This window comes from Rhincodon typus, chromosome 40 (assembly GCF_021869965.1).
Source record: "Rhincodon typus isolate 14 chromosome 40, sRhiTyp1.1, whole genome shotgun sequence".
NCBI lineage: Eukaryota > Metazoa > Chordata > Chondrichthyes > Orectolobiformes > Rhincodontidae > Rhincodon > Rhincodon typus.
The window spans coordinates 2,390,650-2,409,432 of record NC_063371.1 but is presented as its reverse complement, the minus strand read 5'-3'; the positions used below and the strand labels follow the sequence as shown (position 1 = coordinate 2,409,432).

General features: G+C 43.0%; 1 protein-coding gene across 5 annotated transcripts; it reads left to right on the top strand.

Moving 5' to 3' along the window:
- Window positions 1–2,267: 2,267 nt before the first annotated feature.
- LOC109911458 (outer mitochondrial transmembrane helix translocase-like) lies at window positions 2,268–16,578 on the top strand. Of its 5 annotated transcripts, none has more exons than XM_048618708.1 (10): window positions 2,268–2,459; window positions 4,702–4,892; window positions 5,551–5,652; window positions 6,875–6,995; window positions 8,318–8,518; window positions 10,067–10,173; window positions 10,641–10,730; window positions 11,899–11,949; window positions 12,067–12,239; window positions 12,790–16,578. In XM_048618708.1, exons 2-10 carry the CDS (start codon window positions 4,713–4,715, stop codon window positions 12,908–12,910), a joined length of 1,146 nt encoding a protein of 381 aa, XP_048474665.1. In that variant the 5' UTR covers window positions 2,268–2,459; window positions 4,702–4,712; the 3' UTR covers window positions 12,911–16,578. The 5 variants fall into 5 exon arrangements, with proteins under 5 accessions (XP_048474665.1, XP_020366361.1, XP_048474666.1 ...); XM_020510772.2 differs by having other exon boundaries at window positions 2,268–2,463; window positions 12,790–16,558; XM_048618709.1 differs by having other exon boundaries at window positions 2,268–2,506; window positions 12,790–16,558.
- Window positions 16,579–18,783: the final 2,205 nt, after the last annotated feature.

Below are 18,783 nucleotides of genomic sequence, written 5' to 3'. Positions count from 1 at the left end.
TGGTGTGCGACACAATGCTTTCATTCAAATACTTAGGAGTCATGATTTTCAGTTGACATTTAGTTACTGAATAGAAAATATAATTTTTGCACTTTCCAGCATGTAATTTCTTGGGGAACCTTGAGTTATTATGACACAGGAGGCTATTCAGCCCATCAAGTCCATTCCTCCCTGATGAGATCCATATACCTTCTCTATTACCACCACCCTGCAGATTTATTCTTCCCTCAAGGATCCCAATTTCCTTTGAAATCACTGATCATCTCTTTCCACCTTGAAGGCAGTGGGAACTATAGGTCAGTTAGCTTAACTTTGGTAGTGGAGAAAATGCTTGAATCTATCATTAAGGAAGAAATAGCAAGACATCTGGATATAAATTGTCCCATTGGGAACACCCAGCATGGGTTCATGAAGGGTAGGTCATGTTTAACTAATTTGGTGGAATTCTTTGAGGACATTACTTGCATGGTGGACAGTGGGGAACCTGTGGATGTGGTGTATCTGGATTTCCAGAAGGCATTTGACAAGGTGGCACACCAAAGGCTGCTACATAAGATAAAGTTGCACGGTATTACAGGTAATGTATTGGCATGGATAGAGGATTGGTTGATCAGTAGAAAGCAAAGAGTAGGGGTAAATGGGTGTTTTTCTGGTTGGCGGTCAGTGGCTAGTGGTGTGCCTCAGGGATCAGTGTTGGGACCACAATTGTTTACAATTTACATAGGTGATTTGAAGTTGGGGACTAAGTGTGGTGTGTCAAAATTTGCAGATGACACTAAGGTGAATGGTAAAGCTAAGTGTGCAGAAGACACAAAGTCTGCAGAGGGATATAGATAGTCTAAGTGAGTGGGCAAAGGTCTGGCAGATGGAGTACAATGTTGATAAGTGTGAGGTCATCCATTTTGGTAGGAGTAACAGGAAAATGAACTATGTTTTAAATGGTAAAAAATTGCAGCACGCTACTGTGCAGAGGGACTTGGGTGTCCTTGTGCATGAATCGCTAAAAGTAGGATTGCAGGTGCAGTAGGTAATTAAAAAGGCAAATGGAATTTTGTCTGCCATTGCTCGAGAGATGGAGTTTCAAAACAGGGAGGCTAAGCTGCAGCTGTATAGGGTCCTGGTGAGGCCACACCTGGAGTACTGTGTGCAGTTTTGGCCTCCTTACTTGAGAAGAGATATACTAGCACTGGAGGAGGTGCAGAGGAGATTCACTCGGTTGATTCCAGAGTTGAGAGGGTTGGATTATGAGGAGAGACTGAGTAGACTGGGATTATACTCATTGGAATTCAGAAGAATGAGGGGAGATCTTACAGAAACATATAAGATTATGAAGGGAATAGATAAGGTGGAGGCAGGGAGGTTGTTTCCGCTAGCAGGTGAAACTAGGACTAGAGGGCATCGCCTCAAAATAAAGGGAAGCAGATGAAGGACTGAGGTCAGGAGGAACTTCTTCACCCAAAGGGTTGTGAATCTGTGAAATTCCCTGCCCAGTGAAGCGGTTGAAGCTACCTCGCTGAATGTTTTTAAGGCAAGGCTAGATAAATTTTTGAACAGTAAAGGAATTAAGGGTTATGGTGAGTGGGTGGGTAAGTGGAGCTGAGTCTCAAAAAGATCAGCCATGATCTTACTAAATGGTGCGGCAGGCTCGAGGGGCTAGATGGCCTACTCCTGCTCCTAGTTCTTATGAACTAGGAGTCATGTCTGAATAGCTTAGAAATGCATAATATCACATTGAAGTTTGTCACAAATGCTGTATATTGTTAGACAGTCACTATCTAACTGCAGGTTCTTACAGAGATAGTAGGAACTGCAGATGCTGGAGAATCTGAGATAACAAGAGCTGGATAAACACAGCACGCCAAGTAGCATCAGAGGAGCAGGCAAGCTGACGTTTCGGGCCGAGACCCAGATTGTGCTTTTTGGGCCGCTGTTAAAAGCATTTCGCAAACCCTATACGATCATTAAGACTGTATGATTGGGAAACATAAGATGGAATTTGGATAAAGATGTTATAAACGTCAGAAAGGACACAAGAAGATACAATTCTTAGATGTCCTGTTGTCTTTTATTACAACGAGAAAACAACATCGGTGTTAAAACCAAAAATGGTCAGCAGGTCTGGCAGCATCTGTGGAGAGAGAAAGAGAGTCGATGTTTAAGTCAGATATGCCACTTTTTCAGAATTGAGTTGGGGTGGGGGCGGGGAAGAATGTGTGAAAGTTATGACGTTTACGTTGTTGACGGAGAGGGAGGAGGAGCGAGTGGTACAGATGGTGAAAGTACTTGGAGCACCTTTTGTGAGGGAGAGGGGGGGAACCATTGTTTCGAATCCGGTGTGGCGGCCGGACGATGCTCGCGGTTGCCCAGAAGATGGCGGCGCACTGGTGACGGGAGCGGTTCGGGTCGGCCGTCGGACCGAATGGCCCAAGCAGTCCGCTTTAAAAATCGAGGGGCCGGAGGCAGGTGGTGGTTTCGCCCTTTAAAGAAATGGAGGGGGGGAAGCAGGGTGGGGAATTTTGTATTTTGTTTAGTTGTTTTTTTTTGTCTCTGCTGCCGTCTCGTCCCTTTGGGCAGCGCTGCGCTCGCGGTTCCAGGTTGACCGCTCGGGGGAGGGGCTTGGGGGAGGCGGGGTGGGGAAGGTGCACTCTACGCATGCGCCGATGCGGCTGCCGGCCGCCGGCTCTAGTGAAGGCAGCAGGGCCCATTGCCCTGGCTGTGCCTTGGGGGTGTTCACAAAAACAACGGGCCGCAAGGTAGTGGCTTTCCTTCCCTCGCAGACAGAGTCAGGACTCTATCCCCAACCTCATAGACCCATCAGTAAACCCCCAACTCCTACCCCACTGTCAACATCATCGGGAGAAATACCATTGACCATGAGCAGTGGTTCAACGGGTTGGGACTCCACACATTGGAATTTACAAGGAGAGGTGACCTCGTTGAACGATGTGGGATTTTTCAGGGAAATTACATGAAGAACCGCAGATCTCAGACTTCTGCTTGGGGACCGTGCAGCCTTCAGGACTCAATGTTGAGCTCAAAAGCCTAAACACCACCTTCTAAGTCTTTTACTGAATGGGAGTTGTTTGTTTCTGGTTCCTGGGCGTCGTGGTAGAGCGCAAGACAAATGGGGAACTGCAAACGAAAGTACACCAAAAAGCCACACACACAGACCAGGTGTTGAACTTCAATAGTAACCATTCCAGCACACACAAATGAAGCTGCGTGCGAACACTATTTAAAAGGGCAACAACACACTGCAGCACCATGGAACTACGCCAAGAGGAGGAGGAATACCTCTTCCAAGTGTTCAAGGATAATGGATATCCAAAGAACTGGGTCAGGAGATGCCTACAGGAACAGCATCAGAAAGATTTTACACGCCCCGACACACTCATCACACTACCCTACATCAGGAACACATCAGAACTCACCACAAGACTTCTACGACGGCTGGGCATCAGAGTGGCGCACAAGCCCACATCAACCCTACGACAAGTGCTCACCCGAACTAAAGACCCACTCCCCACCATGGACAGGACCAATGTCATCTACAAGATCCCCTGCAGAGACTGCAAGAAACGTCGGACAAACAGGAAAGAAACTAACAACAAGAGTACATGAACACCAACTGGCTACAAAAAGACACGACCAATACTCATTCATCTCAATCCACATGGACAAGGAGAACCACGATTTTGACTGGGACAACACCAAGATCCTGGGACAGGCTAAGTGAGACAAGCCCGAGAATTCCTGGAAGCATGGCACTCCACGAAGCATGCTATTAATAAACACATTGAACTCGACCCCAAATACATTCCACTACAGAGGAAACCTGGAAGTGAGGCAATCCATCGCAACGGACCCCAGAGTTTAAAAACCAGGCGGGAAAACACACCGGCACTTCATCAGAGGCTGCACTGAGGATGTTACCAAGCACGGTAACGAAACGTCTGCGGAACAACAAACCAGCTCGGCGAGCCAACCAACCTAAACACCCACACCCGAGCTACAGATCTACTCCAAAACCTTAATTACCACCTTTTCCTAGCTACTACCAATTACAAAGAAGGGTCACGGGAGCTGATACATTAAGTCTGCTTTCTCTCCGTAGACACTACTAGACCAGCCCAGCAATTTCTGTTCTGTAATTCTTAAGGGCCTTGACAGGGCAAATGATGAGAATATATTTCCCCTTATTGGAGAGTCTAGGACCAGAGAGCATTGTCTCAGAATAAAGCAGTGTCGATTTAGCACTAACATGAGGGGGGATTTCTTACCTCGGAAAGTTGAGTGTCTTTGGAACTCCTGGCCAGCACACTGTGGAGGCAGAGTATGTATTGAAGACTGACTTAGATTACTGATCAGTGGGGAAAAGGCAGAAAAATGGACATGAGGAATGTTGGCTCAGTATGATGCTATTAAATGGCAGAGCAGACTTGCAGAGGCAAAAACTGACTCTGGTTCCTATTTCTTATGGACCAGAAACTGAACTGGAATAGCCATTTCTATACTGTGGCCACGAGAACAGGTTAAAGGATGGGAATCCTGCAGTGACCACCTTGTCTCCTGCCAGCTTCTTAGTCTCGGGGAATACCAGATGGAGCAAAAGCCAGTTGTTGTCGCTTTTTTTTAATTGATTGTTTGAAAGACACTGGCAGGTTTTGACACCTGTGGTTTGATTTTTTTTCCTCATTGCAGGTTAACACAAAATGAACACGCTGCTGAATGAAATTTCCAAGGAGACGGTGGTGCGGCCACTGAGCCGGAAAGAGGTGCTGGGGATGCTCTTCCGTCTCACGGTGTTTGGTGCTGCCACGTACTTTGGTATCAAATGGATGGTGGATACCATAGATCCAACACGAAGACAGAAGATGGAGAACAAGAAAAGGGTATGGTTGTCAAATATGAGCCACTGTGAAGTGCTGGTAATGTGTCTACTGAAATAAAGTTGTTTGGGATTGTGAGGCTATGAGATCACAAAAGCCCCTCGCAAATCTGTTTGAGATTGGTCCATCATGTCCTCTCATCAGAAATATGTTTAATCGTTTCAACTGCCATCTTGTACGACCACAGTGCCCTTCAGAAGAATGATCGCTGTCTGATTTCTCTTCTTAGCTATAACTTCTGAAATGTTAACTTGGGCTGACTGTTGTTTGCACCTGTTGGTCAAGTGAACAAAAGGTGTAGGGCTTCCATTTCGACAGAAATGGCTGGAAAAATACAGTATGTCTGGCAGCATCTATGGAGAGAAAGCAGAGTTAACGTCTTGGGTCCAGTGACCCTCCTTCAGAACTTTACCCAAAATGTTAACTCTACTTTCTCTCCACAGATGCTGCCAGACCAACTGTGTTTTCCCAAACATTTCTAGTCTTGCTTCAGATTCCAGTGTCTGCAGTTCTTTGGGTTGTTTTTTGTTGCCATTTCAACCCCTCCCTGTCCCTCATTACTTCAATCAATTTAGACACCTGTAGTATAGTTTATAATGTCCACTCTTCACTGGTGTCATGCTTGACTGCAGCCAACGTATGCTATTGAACTGTCCTCTAGGCAGCAAAGCTGATGAAACAGATTGGCGTGGAAGGAATCAAGCTCTCAGAGCATGAATTGATGATAGCATCTCATTTGGTGGATCCCAGTACACTAAAGGGGGTGAGTGTTTTCTCTTGGTGTCTCTTGATTTATTAAATCAATGACATATCATTGGCCAGCTACTTATCTAAGTTTGTCTGTGCTGGTGTGTGTGGCACTATGAACTGTTCAACAGAAGTGTCCCAACCCAAAACGTCAGCTTTCCTGTTCGTCTGATGCTGCCTGGCCTGCTGTGTTCCTCCAGCTCTATACTTTGTTATCTCTTATTCAATACAAGACTCCCTGTTGTAAATCTGCTGTTGCACATAATGAAGTATTTGCTTTAAAGTGTTTGGGTATAGAGTTCTTTGGTAGAGACATTAAGATGTACTTGATTGGAGTTTTTTGATTCAACCTGTATTACTTCCATCTGTCCATTGGAATATTTTCGGTTTGAGCGCAACATTTAAACTGGGACAACAGAGAGAGAGTACAGGCAGAAGTCCTGTACCTAAGGTCAGATGTTAAAAAATTTGCTTGGTTAGGTAGTTTAAATTGACATTGAATCATAATTCTCAATAAACGTATAGCTTTAGATTGCCGAATGTTTCAGACATTTTGATTTCAACAAGAATCAAACATGCCCATTCGGTTTGAATGGAAGCAGGCTGAGGGACATTGAAGTAAATGGAAATAGTATATCAGGGCAACAATGTAATGAAAGGAAGAGGGGGCAGAATTTATGGATTAGTTGCCTTGATAACAAATCTTGTGGGCCAAGAGAAAAAGGAGTGAGTGTTTCTTCCAGGTGCAATAAGCTAGCCAGCAAATCCTCCCTCTCAGTCTCTCTACTCCCTCACTTACCATGGTGGGGGCAAATTGGACTCCCCACCCCACCTCTCCCCTGCCAGAATCACACTCACTCCTTTAGCTGAACCCATCAATTTAGGCTTGAGGTCAGTGGCTTCATAAGCAAATCAGTCAAGAGATAGGAACTATTCTTAAATGAGCCCTACAGTTAATTTCTGCAGGTATTCAGGAAACGCATTTCTCTGGGTAGCCCAGCCTACAATAATGCCACCACCCCACCCCACCCCACAGAGCTCTCCATTAGGGGAAAGATGGGGCCTAAAAATCCCAAAGCATGACCAGAAAATATCCTGGGAATTTATAGTGTTTTGATTAATGCCTCCTAGTAAAATGGGTTAACTGCTCATTCATTGCAATGCCATTTAGATTGGTGTCTCATCTGGGTCCATAACAGTCAATGCTGTTGTCTTTGTTTCTTGACACATTCCAATAGGTGACCTGGCGGGACATTGCTGGGCTGGATGAAGTTATCACTGAACTGCAGGAAACTGTAATTCTCCCATTCCAGAAGAGACACTTATTCCGTGAATCCAAACTCTTCCAGCCACCAAAAGGTGAGGTTTGATTTGTACTTGAGATGGACTTGGTAATACCTGATATGCAGTGCAGGGTTTGGTGATGATGTGCGTGTCTCAACGTGAGATTGAGTGGGATCAAACACAACAGAACATAGTACTGCTCCTGCTCTTCGGGTACAGCGTGGGGTTGGATACAGAATCAAGCTTTTTCATAGAATCCCTACAGTGCAGATAGAGGCTATTTGGCTCATCGAGTGTGAACGGACCCACCAAAGAGCATCCCACCCCAGACCCACCCTATCCCCGTAACCTTGTGTTAACCGTGGCTAATCCACCTAGCCTGTATATCCTTGAACACTATGAGCAACTAACATGGCCGATTCACCTAACTTTTAACAAAGGCAAAAATGCTGGAAAAGCTCAGCAGGTCTCGCAACATCTGTGAAGACAAATCAGAGTTAACATTTTGGGTCTGGTAACACTTCCTCAGAACTGGTGGTAGCTAGGAAAATGTTGATTTTTTATGCAGAAGGTAGGGTGGGGGGAGGGGGTAAGGAGAAAATGATAGGTGATTGGGGATAGAGCCCAAAGACACAAGAACAGTTGGACAGGCAAAAGAGTGGATAGTGATCTGGCTAGGATGGTTGAATAGCTGTTAATGGTGACTGTTAGTGGCTAACAATGGGTTGTGTGTAATAGCAGAGTATGTGATCACAAGGCCTGGACTGTGGGAGGAAATCGGAGTACCAAGCAGAAACCCATGCAGACCCAGGGAGATTGTGCAGACTCCACACAGACAGTCGCCCGAAGCTATTATTGAACGTGGGTCCCTGATGTTGTGAGACACCAGTGCTAACCACTGTCCCACGCCGTATCCTTTTAAACTGAAAGTTAAGCTCCTTGACGCAGACAATATCAAACACTGTCGGCATAAAATTAGTTACAGTGTAAAGTTAGCTCTATACTGTCCCCATTAGACATTCCTAGAATAGATACAGCAGCGCTTTAGATATGGAGTAAAGCTCTGTCTAAAGTTCATGTCCAGGCAAGCACAGAGTTCTGCTTGCATTTCTCTGACAGCATTAAATGTTTTTCAGTGATCAGAGTGTCTTTGCATCCACAGCCTTGTGTTTCAACAGCAAGTCTAGTTCCTGTCTATCAGTTATAAGTTTGGAAAATCTCAGTAAAACCCAAATTGAAAGACCTACCAATGTCTGAACAGTGAAAAGCCAAATGATTCTGATGCAGATAGTTGTGCCTGAAGACAATCTATCTAGATTTTCTTATTCAGATCCTGACTGTCTGTCTATCCATGTTGGATTTCAAATAGGATTCTTCTTTCTCTGGTTATGTCATAGGTGTGTTGCTGTATGGCCCTCCTGGTTGTGGGAAGACCCTCATTGCCAAAGCTACAGCAAATGTCGCTGGCTGCCATTTCATCAACATGCAGGCCTCAGCATTAACTGACAAGTGGTACGGAGAGTCACAGAAGCTGACAGCTGCAGTCTTCTCTTTGGCTGCAAAAATTGAGCCTTGTATTATCTTCATTGATGAAATAGGTAGGTGCTGACTTGCCAGAGAGTGATTATTCATGGAGCAAGAACGTCTTTTTCTGCCAGAATCTGACATAAAAAAGGGGTATCTGTTAGTCAATGTATAAACCATGTTTTCCCCTCTTTGATTTGATTTGAGCCTGTAACTCACTCTTGGGTATCTGATATTCAGAGTTATCTGTTATGCACCTAAGCAGAGAAACTTGGTGCTATGAGTGCGCAAATTATTGAAGGTGGCAGGGCAGGTTGAGAAAGCACTTAATGAAGCATCAGGATCCTCGACTTTATAATAGGGAATGAAGTGCAAAAGCAGGCGATTTATTACAATGCTGTGCGAAACACTGCTTTGACCTGAACTGGAGCATCTTGTTCATTTCTGGGAACCACATGAGGGTATGAGGGTCATTGGAGAGGGTGTTGAAGCGATTCATGAGAATGATTCCAGAAGCTTACATTTTGTAGAGAAGACCATAGGGTGTAGTAGCAGAAGTAGGCTGTTCGGTTCACTGAGTCCGCTGTGCCATTCAATGAGATCAGGGCTGATTGGATGAACCTAAACTCCACTTTCCTGCCTTTTCTAATTAAAAATCTGCCTGTCTCAGCCTTGAATATACTTAACCATCAAGCCTTGACAGCACTCAATGGTAAAACATTCCAAACTATCCTCAGAATAAATTTCTTCTTGTCTCTGTTGAGTAGGCAGCTCCCTACTCTGAGAATATACCCTCTAGGCCTAGACTTTCCACAAGGAGAAACGTCTATACTGGCAAGTCCATTAAGAATCTTATGTTTCAACAAGGTCGCCTCTTATTCTTCAAAGCTAAGAATACAGATTCAACCTCTCCTCGCAAGAAAATCGCCCCATTCCTGGTATGAACCTCATGAACCTTCTCTGGTCTGCTGACATTGTCGGTAGATCCCCAAAACTGTTCACAGTATTCCAGCTGTGGTCTGACTCATGCCTTGTATAATTTAGCAGAACTCCCTGTTTTTGTTCTCAATCCCCGTTGAAAGGTTGGAGAAATTCAGACGGTCTCCTTGGACAAGTTAAAGCTCAGAGCAGATTTGATCGAGGTGTTCGATACCGTGAGGAATCTGGTCAGATTTGATGAAGAGAAACTGTTCCTGTTGGTGGATGGATTTACTTGGGACACAGATTTAAGGTTATTGGCAAACAAAAGGGCAACGTGCATGAAGGTAGTAGTTAGGATCTGGAATGCGCTGGCTGAGAATGTGGTGGAGGTAGGTTCAGTCAGGGATTTCAAAAGAGAATCGGGTAATTATCTGAAGAGAGCCAATTTATAACACCACTATGGGGAAAAAGCAGAGAATTGTTGTGCACTAAATGGGCGCTTCCTGTGCTGTAACTAATCAGTGATTCTAAATCACTCAAACCCATCCAAAAGGGTAGTCCTACAAGTGTTGTTATTGTGGCTAATGTATAACAACTTGCCCATTTGGGCTTCTTTAATCCTATGTGCCCAGCCCTTTGCCTCATGCCAGTCTGTTTATTTTTGATTTTCCCTGTACTACTATCTGTTTACAATCTACCAGATTCCTTTCTACGGAACCGTTCCTGCAATGATCATGAGGCAACAGCAATGATGAAAGCGCAGTTCATGAGCTTGTGGGATGGATTGAGCACTGACACAGATTGCCAGGTAGATGGGGTTCTGCCTGAAACCAGCAGAGTTTGGCCACTGGTTAAGAGGTAAAACTTTGGACACGCACAAAGCAGTGTGGAATATCTGTACTGCTCATCACAGACAATAGTAAAACCGTACATTTTAACCGTAGAGGACCTCAGTTCCATGAGCGAAGTGAATGAAAAAAGAAGCCCACCCAATGATTTGATTAAAAGTTAATTCTTTTAAAAATTTGCACAATCAATTCAGTTTCTTGTGTCAGAGTGTATTACAAACAGGATTAATAAACCTCCCCCAGTATATGATTAGGTACTGCCATGACTATAAATAAATGTGCAGCCAGTGTTAGCATTAATGTCAATTTCCCTTAATCAGCGAGAAATACATTTCCCAGTTTCTTAGAAGGAGAATGTAATAAATCTTGCAATCTTAAGTTTCCCGTTTTTGTGCTTGATCTGTGCCTTAAGTTCCGTTTTTTGTAGGTGATTGTGATGGGTGCTACAAACAGACCTCAGGATGTCGATCCAGCCATCTTGAGAAGGATGCCCAGTACATTCCACGTGGGCCTGCCCGTGAGTGTTTGGCAGTACTTTCTTGAGCTGTTTTGGTGTCATCATTGTTACGGCCGCAGTTGGAGACGTACACCATTTTTCTATGGTCACAATGGAAGTAATAATTATTTTTCCAGTTACCAAGTTGACCATTTAAATACCATATATGTCAATATACACGCACACGCACCCACACCCACAACACAGACACAGACACTCGTTCTTTCAAGAAAATGAAAGAAAAGTAGATTTCTTTGCAGGTTGACATTCTGGAAAAAAAACACTTTGACCAACAATAAACGGCAAAATTGATATCTACCAGTTTCTTAATAAACATGGTGTATTGGTTTATTATCAAAGCAAAACATATTCGATGAAAATGCCATAATTGGTTAACAAGCACAGTCACTAATGTAGAAATGCAAATGCATATCCTTGTCAATATCCCCAAAATTCATGTACATGTACACACGCACCCGCGCACACACATGGACACTCGTTCTTTCAGGAAAATGAAAGAAAAGTAGATTTCTCTGCAGGTTGATATTCTGGGAAAAAAACACTTAGACCAATAGGTTATTCTTTAAGTAAAAGGAAGCATAGAATTTTCTGCGTTGCTGTGATGTTATGGCATCTGTGGGCAAGACATTAGACATGCAAGGATGTTTCAGTGCCCAAATCTGTCACCTTTGTGATCATTTATCAAATTTTGAAATGGTGGGGTGTAACTACAGTAGTAGACCAGGTCACATTTTCAGAACCCAAGACAAAACTTGTGTTGTTAGAAGTGATGCCATGATTTGCTGGACAGTTCTGAGACTGCCAATAGGTAGACTAGCAACCAATGTAAGATTAAAATGTCATGCTAATGGCTCATTTACGTTCACTAGAAGTTGCATGCGTTCATACATCATCTCCGCTAAATAAAAGCAAATTGTTAAAGCCTTGTGCCCTGTTTCCAATAAGCTTTGGGGTGTCCCAAATGCTATAGTTTCCCAATGCTTTCTGTCACAACGCCTCGGCCATTACAGTTGACTTGCCAAACAATCTGTTGTCTACCTCATTGTGAAATTCAATTGAAATTTGGCATTCTTGTGTTTGTTCGAGTGAGTGCGAGACCTAAAGCATCGGTAACCTCTCTCTCTCTCTTCAGCAACATTCAAGTAACCATTTCTCTGTAATCCCACAGAGGCAGAGACAGCGGTACGAGATTCTGAAGTTGATCCTTTCTGGTGAATGTGTACGTGTCTCACTTCTCCTCTTACTCACGTTTGTCTGTTACCCACTGCATTTTCTGCTGTACCTTGGAGGTGGTTATTGATTAGTTTTTTCTGTCTGTTTAAAATATTCCTTCCAGTTAAACAGTGATGTGAGACTGAAAGAAATAGCAGAGAAAACAGCCGGTTACTCGGGCAGTGACCTACGGGAACTTTGCCGAGAGGCAGCCTTGCACCGGCTCCGTGATTTTGTTCGGAAGGAGCAAATGCAGTGCATCGAGAGACAGCTGCAGGCTGATGACTACAAGGAAAGGTACCTCTTATTGCTGTGCCTTTGTTTCATTTGACAGTATTTGTATTTGATTTGGGGGTCTCCTAAGGGCAAAGCTTATCCCACAGTGTGAGACAGTTAACGAGTGAAAGGAAGACAAAATGAAGTAAAGGCAGAGAAGACATCCCTTCATCGGAAAACAGAGGCAACTTGTGCCTTATGTCTTTGGATAATCCATGTTTTCTTCTTTCCAGTCTGTTCCCAGGGTTAGATTTTTCTTTCTCCTCATGGTCAAGACTTGTGACTTGGCTCTTGCTAAGCCAAGCCTCTGAGGACTGCAATGGAGTAAGGCCAAAACTTAATCAGTACCTTTGGAGCCATTGCCCAATGATTGAGGGGGTTTAGGAAATGAAAGAAGATTTTTCAGACAGGGAGGTGGTGGTGTACAATAAACCTTTTCCAAAAGACTGCATTGAAAGTTGAATCAATTTGAGTGATTGGGCTGCAACATGAAGCAGCTGTCAAATTTCAGTCTGTGTCCTTGTATTTGTAAGGGATGATAATCTGATGCACGCTTTGTTTCTTTTCAAAGCTCCACCGATGAGCGTCTCCGAGCAATCACTCAGACAGACCTCTACCTGGCCTTGGAGAAGTTGACAGAATCAAAGGCAGGAACTAATGCTCTGATACTGCAAGACACTCCTGTGGACTGAACGGAGCACACACTGAACAATGTTGACTAACAGGTCTTACATATGCAAGTCACTTTCTTTTGTTTTATGGGCAATTCTGTTGACTTCTACGTAGCTGTAGTCCAGTTAATTTTCACAAATTAACTACTGTCCCCTTGTGAAATTGGACTGCAAGAGACGCTGAACAACATCAACCCTCATTTCTCTCCGACGATCAAACGGTCCTACTACTGTCTTCATGAGAAGGAGTGTGATATATGCTGGCAGTGTGCTGAGAGTAAAGTGACTCATCAAACTGACTCATCTTAGTGCAAAACCTCGTTTGGTGTAGGATTAGTGGAAAAGACCAGCAGTTGTTGTCTCACCCTTCCATTTCAGTGGAGGGCCATTTAGTAGCTAAAAGTGAGGATGGCTGGGCTGTATTTTCCCATCCAGTCTCCTTTCCTGCATTTCTGGCTGTCACTGGGGTACCAATGCCATCCACTATCTCACCAAATGTGATCTTTTCTCAGTGGGTGAGCTGGGGTAGTGCATATCACCAAGCTATTTTGATGCTGGCTAGGTACTGCTGATGGCTAAGGCTGTAGTAGGAGCAGGAAGCTTGCACTATTTCTTCCCTACCTTAGTCCCCAACCCAAGTGGCAGTGTTGGAGAGGGGGAGAGCAGGGCAGGGAGGGGGTGTGTGGTTTGTATATTGAAATGGGTGTTCTGTTTCAGCTGCCATGTTAAGCCCCATCAGCCCTCTTTTGGTGGTTTGACCTTGTTGGTTGGAAAGGAGTCAGCATATCTTAAAAGCGCAGCAGGAATGTCTGTTGCTCTGGCCAACATTTCTCTCCTGAATGATGTCACGAAAGTTGTAATTTGTCTTGCTGCTGTTCGAGGGTGACTGTTTTCTGAACAGTGGCTGCAGTGCTGGTTTTGCAGTCTCCTCCGATTGCATTCGCTTTCAGTGGAGCGTTAGCATAACCCATTGGGTAGTGCTCTCTTTTTGCATTCCAAGTTGAGTATTTGACACTGCAGAGAATCAAGCACCCAGTTCAGGCTGGCACCTCGGTTCAGTGCTGAAGGAATGCTGCACTGTTGAGAGCGTGCAGTCTTGTCGACACGTTGCTCAAACCGAGGTCCTGTCTGTCCCTTCGGATAGATGCGTGTAGATCCCTCAGCAGTAATCACAGAGAAGGAGAGCTATTCTCCTGGATAAAACTTAGTTTGCAACAAACCTAAGAAGCACAGATAAAGTGGTCTTTTTCCATTTGTAATTACACTCTGGGCAAGTTAGCTACTACGTTTCTTGCATTCCAGCAATGACTATCCTTCAAAGGTACTTCACTGGTTGGAAAGCGCTTTTGGATGTCAGTTCAATTGAAGTGCAAATCCTTTCTAATAACTGATATTAATTTATTAGTTCCATTAACTATTTTCCTCTTCAATTGCTTCATGAGGAATCACCAACTACTTCTGTGTTTACAACTTCACCTTTTCTTTATAGCTGTTTGTATAATACAATGTGTAGGTCAGTTTGTCAGATGGCTGGTGTGAATCAGACTGGTACGGGGTTCATTTCTTCTGGGATGTATTCATGATCAATCTCCTCCTACCTGTGGTGGAGGTGAATGGGTAGTGGGTTGGACTGAAGATGGATCTATTCACAACTTTGTTTTTCTTAAGTACCTGACCACCGAATGGATAAACCTCATTTCCTTTTCTTCAAGCTCCGACAGTCCTATAAGGGCTATGGGTTCAAACTGGGGCAAAACTGGTCATTTCATCAGTTCACCTCTTGGCCTTCTCTTTTTCCAGAGAGAAGGATACCCTCTTGATTCTTGTAACTTTTTTTTATGTTGTTGAGTACACTGGTGTTTTGTTTGCAATATGCAAACCTGAACTTTACACAGTATGCCGTGTGATCTAATCAAGATACTAAATGAGTTCATCATAACTAATCTGTTTTTGAATTTGATTCCTCTGAAAGGAATTGCACTATATTTTTTAAACCCGTCATCCTGTGTTTCTACTTTTGATGATGTGTGAACCCATGCACCTAAATCTCTTTGTGCCTCTACCCTGTCCCAATGACTCTGTGTTTCTCATGATTTCTCCTCTTAGAATGCATAATCAGCTCAAGTCTCATTCTGTAAGCTCCCATTAAAAAGGGTGACTTATTTGATGGGCATCTGGAGAATGACCAGTAATGCAGCTAGTGTCAGCATCTTTATTAGAGCACAACCATAAATAATCATGCATCTAATCACATCTTTGTTTTTCTTAAGTGGTCTTACCTGAGCATCAAATGGATAAACCTCATTTCCTTTTCTTCAAGCTCCAACAGTCACATAAGGGCTATGGGTTCAAACTGGGGCAAAATTTATTTGGAGCTGCTCTCCAGCTGCACTTTGCATAAGTAGTCACCAGCACATAAAATGGGTGAGAGAGTGGTGTGGGAGTTAACAATGGGACACTAATGAAGGGATGAATCATAATAGACTAAATGACCTTCCTTGTCTGGATCAGTTATATGATTTAAAGAGTTATACTATAGTTTCCAGAAACGTCTGCAGAGTGTAACTGTTGAATCTTCTTATGTTCTGAGATACACTTGTTTCGCACATATGACAAAAACATTCTGATATTTATATTGAAACATTTTAATCAGCAAAACCCATGCTTTAGCAGGTCTTGAGTCACGTACTGTGTAGCAAGCAGCATGAGCAAGTCATGCCACCACCCAACTAAATGGGAGAGAAGCTGTTAACCAGTTTAGAAATCTGGAGTGAGTCTGATTGATAGAACAAGGCCAAACATGAAAGAAAGATCACATCTTATGGCCCAGTTTTATGTTGAGTTATTTTACAGTTAACATTTTTACTATACTGTGTGGTAAATTGGGTTTTCAAATTTCTAACAAAACCTTAACCAAACAAATTCTCTGAGAGGCCATGTAATTCTCTGAAGACCTGAGTTCTGCTGTGAAAGGTTGGTGCAGGTAAGGATTTTCACTGTATTATCTTCAAAATCAATTATTAACCAGGTTTTTGTTTTTTTAAAAAAAAAGCTCGTTTGTGATGTGATACAGTGAAAGAAATATTGGACAATTTAAAAAAAATAGCCTGTTCAGAACAGTATAGTGGGAGTGGTTTAAGTGCATCAGTTTTGTTTCATTCACCTCCCCCTGAATGAGTGGTGGCCTTGAGATTTTGCAGACTCCAGCAGATTTTGATGCAGCTGAATTCAGGAGAGAAAAGGGTAGAAAAATAGGTGCTCCCGGTCATGAGAATGATCCTCCAATATAGCACTGCTTGGGACTGTAAGTCATGCATCGCTGCAATGATCTGCAAACGTTGCAGAAGTTGAGTAGAAATATTTATTTATTGCCAGTGTTAATTTATTGTTTGAACGTGTTTATAATTTGCTATCATTGACCATTGTACAGTGGATGGGAAAGGAACCTTTGTTTTGGTTGTCTGTTATGAGTATTCCATTGACTGCAGTAGTTTACCAGTCCAAGTTTTCCTTGGATTTTCAGTAAATTATCGCTGTGAGATATTGTTATGAAATAAACAGATCTCAGTTTTGTTGTTGTTTAAGCCATTTCTGTTTTAAAGCAACAGATAATCAGTGTTAAAAACAGTGTGTGCTGGAAATTCTCATCATCTGCAGAGGAAGAAATAAAGTTAAGGTTTTGAATCCAATATGACTCCTCTGAAAAAGTGTTGACTCAGTTTATCGCTCCACAGATACTGCTAGATCTGCTGAGTATTTCAAGCACTGTCTGTTCTTATTTCGCATCTCCAGCATCTGCAATTTTTTGCTTTTTGATTATTCAGGACGTGTTGCTTATGGTAAACTGAAGGACGGCAATGTTATGCAGTATAACAGGAAGTGTGTTACTCTGTTGCTAACCAAACATGTTTATTTTTCAGGCCATAATGCCTAACTGCAGTGAACAGGTATGATCTATGTGCCACTTAGACTTTTAGACACCTCATGGGGTCAGTCGAAGAACATTAATTTCCTATGGGAACTTGTAAATCCATGTTGTCTTGTTGATATACAAAGAAATCAGCAAGGAATGTCTGATTTTGCATTTCTTTTATTTATGATGGGAATTTGAACATTTACATGTTTGTAATAGGCTGCAATCAAAATAGAACAGCAACTTATATTATAAAATGTCCGAAAGTGCTCAACACAATATCAAATAAAAGCATAATTTTTTTTGACATTGGGCCCAAGAATAAGAAATAAGGACAGTTGGCCAAATATTTTAGGGTTTTAGTAGTGTCTTAGAAGAACAAAGAAAGAGCAAGGTGGAGAGGTTCAGGATAGTTTATGACCAGGGCATCTTAAGCCACCAGTGATGGATCACTTACAATCAGACATGTGCAGGAGGCTAGATTTGAAGGATTGTGAATATCATGGAACATTGCGAGGTTACAGGAAATTGCATAGATCTGTGAGGATTTTGAGAGGGCCGTGAAGGTATTATCTGAATACCTTTGAAGGTATATAGGCCTTCAAAATGAGAAGATTTGAGTACAGGATCAGAGATGTCTTACTGCAGTTGTACAGGGCCTTAATGAGACCACACACAGTTGTGTGGAGGAGTGTGTATGCAGTTTTGATCTCCTTATCTGAGGAAGGACATTCTGGCTATCCAACCAGACAGATTCCTGAGATGGCAGGATTGATGTATGAAGAGAGACCAGATCAGTTAGCACTATGTTCACTGGAGTTTAAAAAGAATCTGATGCATAAATGTACTTGAGTTCTAGTTGAGGATTCTGTTAAGGTTAACGTGCAAGTTTATTTGGCAGTTAGAAAGAAAAATGCAATGTTAGCATTCATTTCAAGAGGGCTAGAATACAAGAGCAGAGATGTACTGCTGAGGCTGTATAAGGCTCTGGTCATACCACAATGTGGGATATTGTGAGCAGTTTTGGGCCCCATGTCTAAGGAAGCAAGTGCTGGCATTTGGAGGGGGTCAAGAGGAGTTTTACAAGAATGATCCTGGGAATGAAATACTCGTCATGTGAGGAGTGATTGAGGACTCTGGGCCTGTGCTCAGTGGAATTTGGAAGGATGAAGGAGGATCTAATTGAAATTTACAGCATACTAAAAGATCTAGATAGAATGGACGTGAAGATGTTTCCACCAGCAGGCAAGACTAGAACCCGAAGGCACAGCCTCAGAGTAAAGAGACAATCCCTTAGAACTAAAATGAGGAGGAATTTCTTCAGCCAGAGGTGGTTTATCTGTGGAACTTATTGCCGCAGTGGGCTAATGGAGGCAAAGTCATTGAGCGTATTTACGACAGAGGTAAGTATATTTTTAATTGGTAAGGGGGATCGATATCTTATAGTCTTACGAAATGAGGAGGGATCTCATAGACACCTATAAAATTCTAACTTCTAGATCAGGTAAATGTGGGATGAATGTTCCTGATGACCAGAGAATCCAGAACCAAGGGTCAAGGACTGAGATGAGAAACATCTTCGCCCAAAAGTGGTGAGCCTGTGGAATTCTCTGTCGTAGAAAGCATTTGAGGTCAAAACGTTTAATGTTTTCAAGGAGGAGTAAGAGCTAGTTCTTGGGGTTAAAGGGATCAAAGAGTATGGGGAGAAATTTGGATAATCAGCCATGATCATATTGAATGGTGGAGCAGACTCAAAGAACTGAATAGACTTCCCCATTTTACTTGTTTCAATGTTTTGGTAGCAGCTTTTGAGCTCAAGTAGTGAGAATTCTTTGGTCTAATTCTTGCAGAACAGGGAAGCTGAGGAGAGCTTGAAATGCAGGCTGGGAGATAGATTCATTCAGCATGGAAACAGGCCCTTCAGCCCAACTCATCCATGCTTACCAGGTTTCCTAAACTGAACTAGTCTCATTTTGGTGTT

Excerpts from the sequence above, each read along its gene's own strand:
- LOC109911458 (XM_048618708.1), top strand. The coding sequence starts at position 4,713 with ATGAACACGCTGCTGAATGAAATTTCCAAGGAGACGGTGGTGCGGCCA. Across the intron at positions 4,893-5,550 it reads AGATGGAGAACAAGAAAAGG|GCAGCAAAGCTGATGAAACA; the intron begins GTATGGTTGTCA and ends ACTGTCCTCTAG. Across the intron at positions 8,519-10,066 it reads TATCTTCATTGATGAAATAG|ATTCCTTTCTACGGAACCGT; the intron begins GTAGGTGCTGAC and ends ACAATCTACCAG.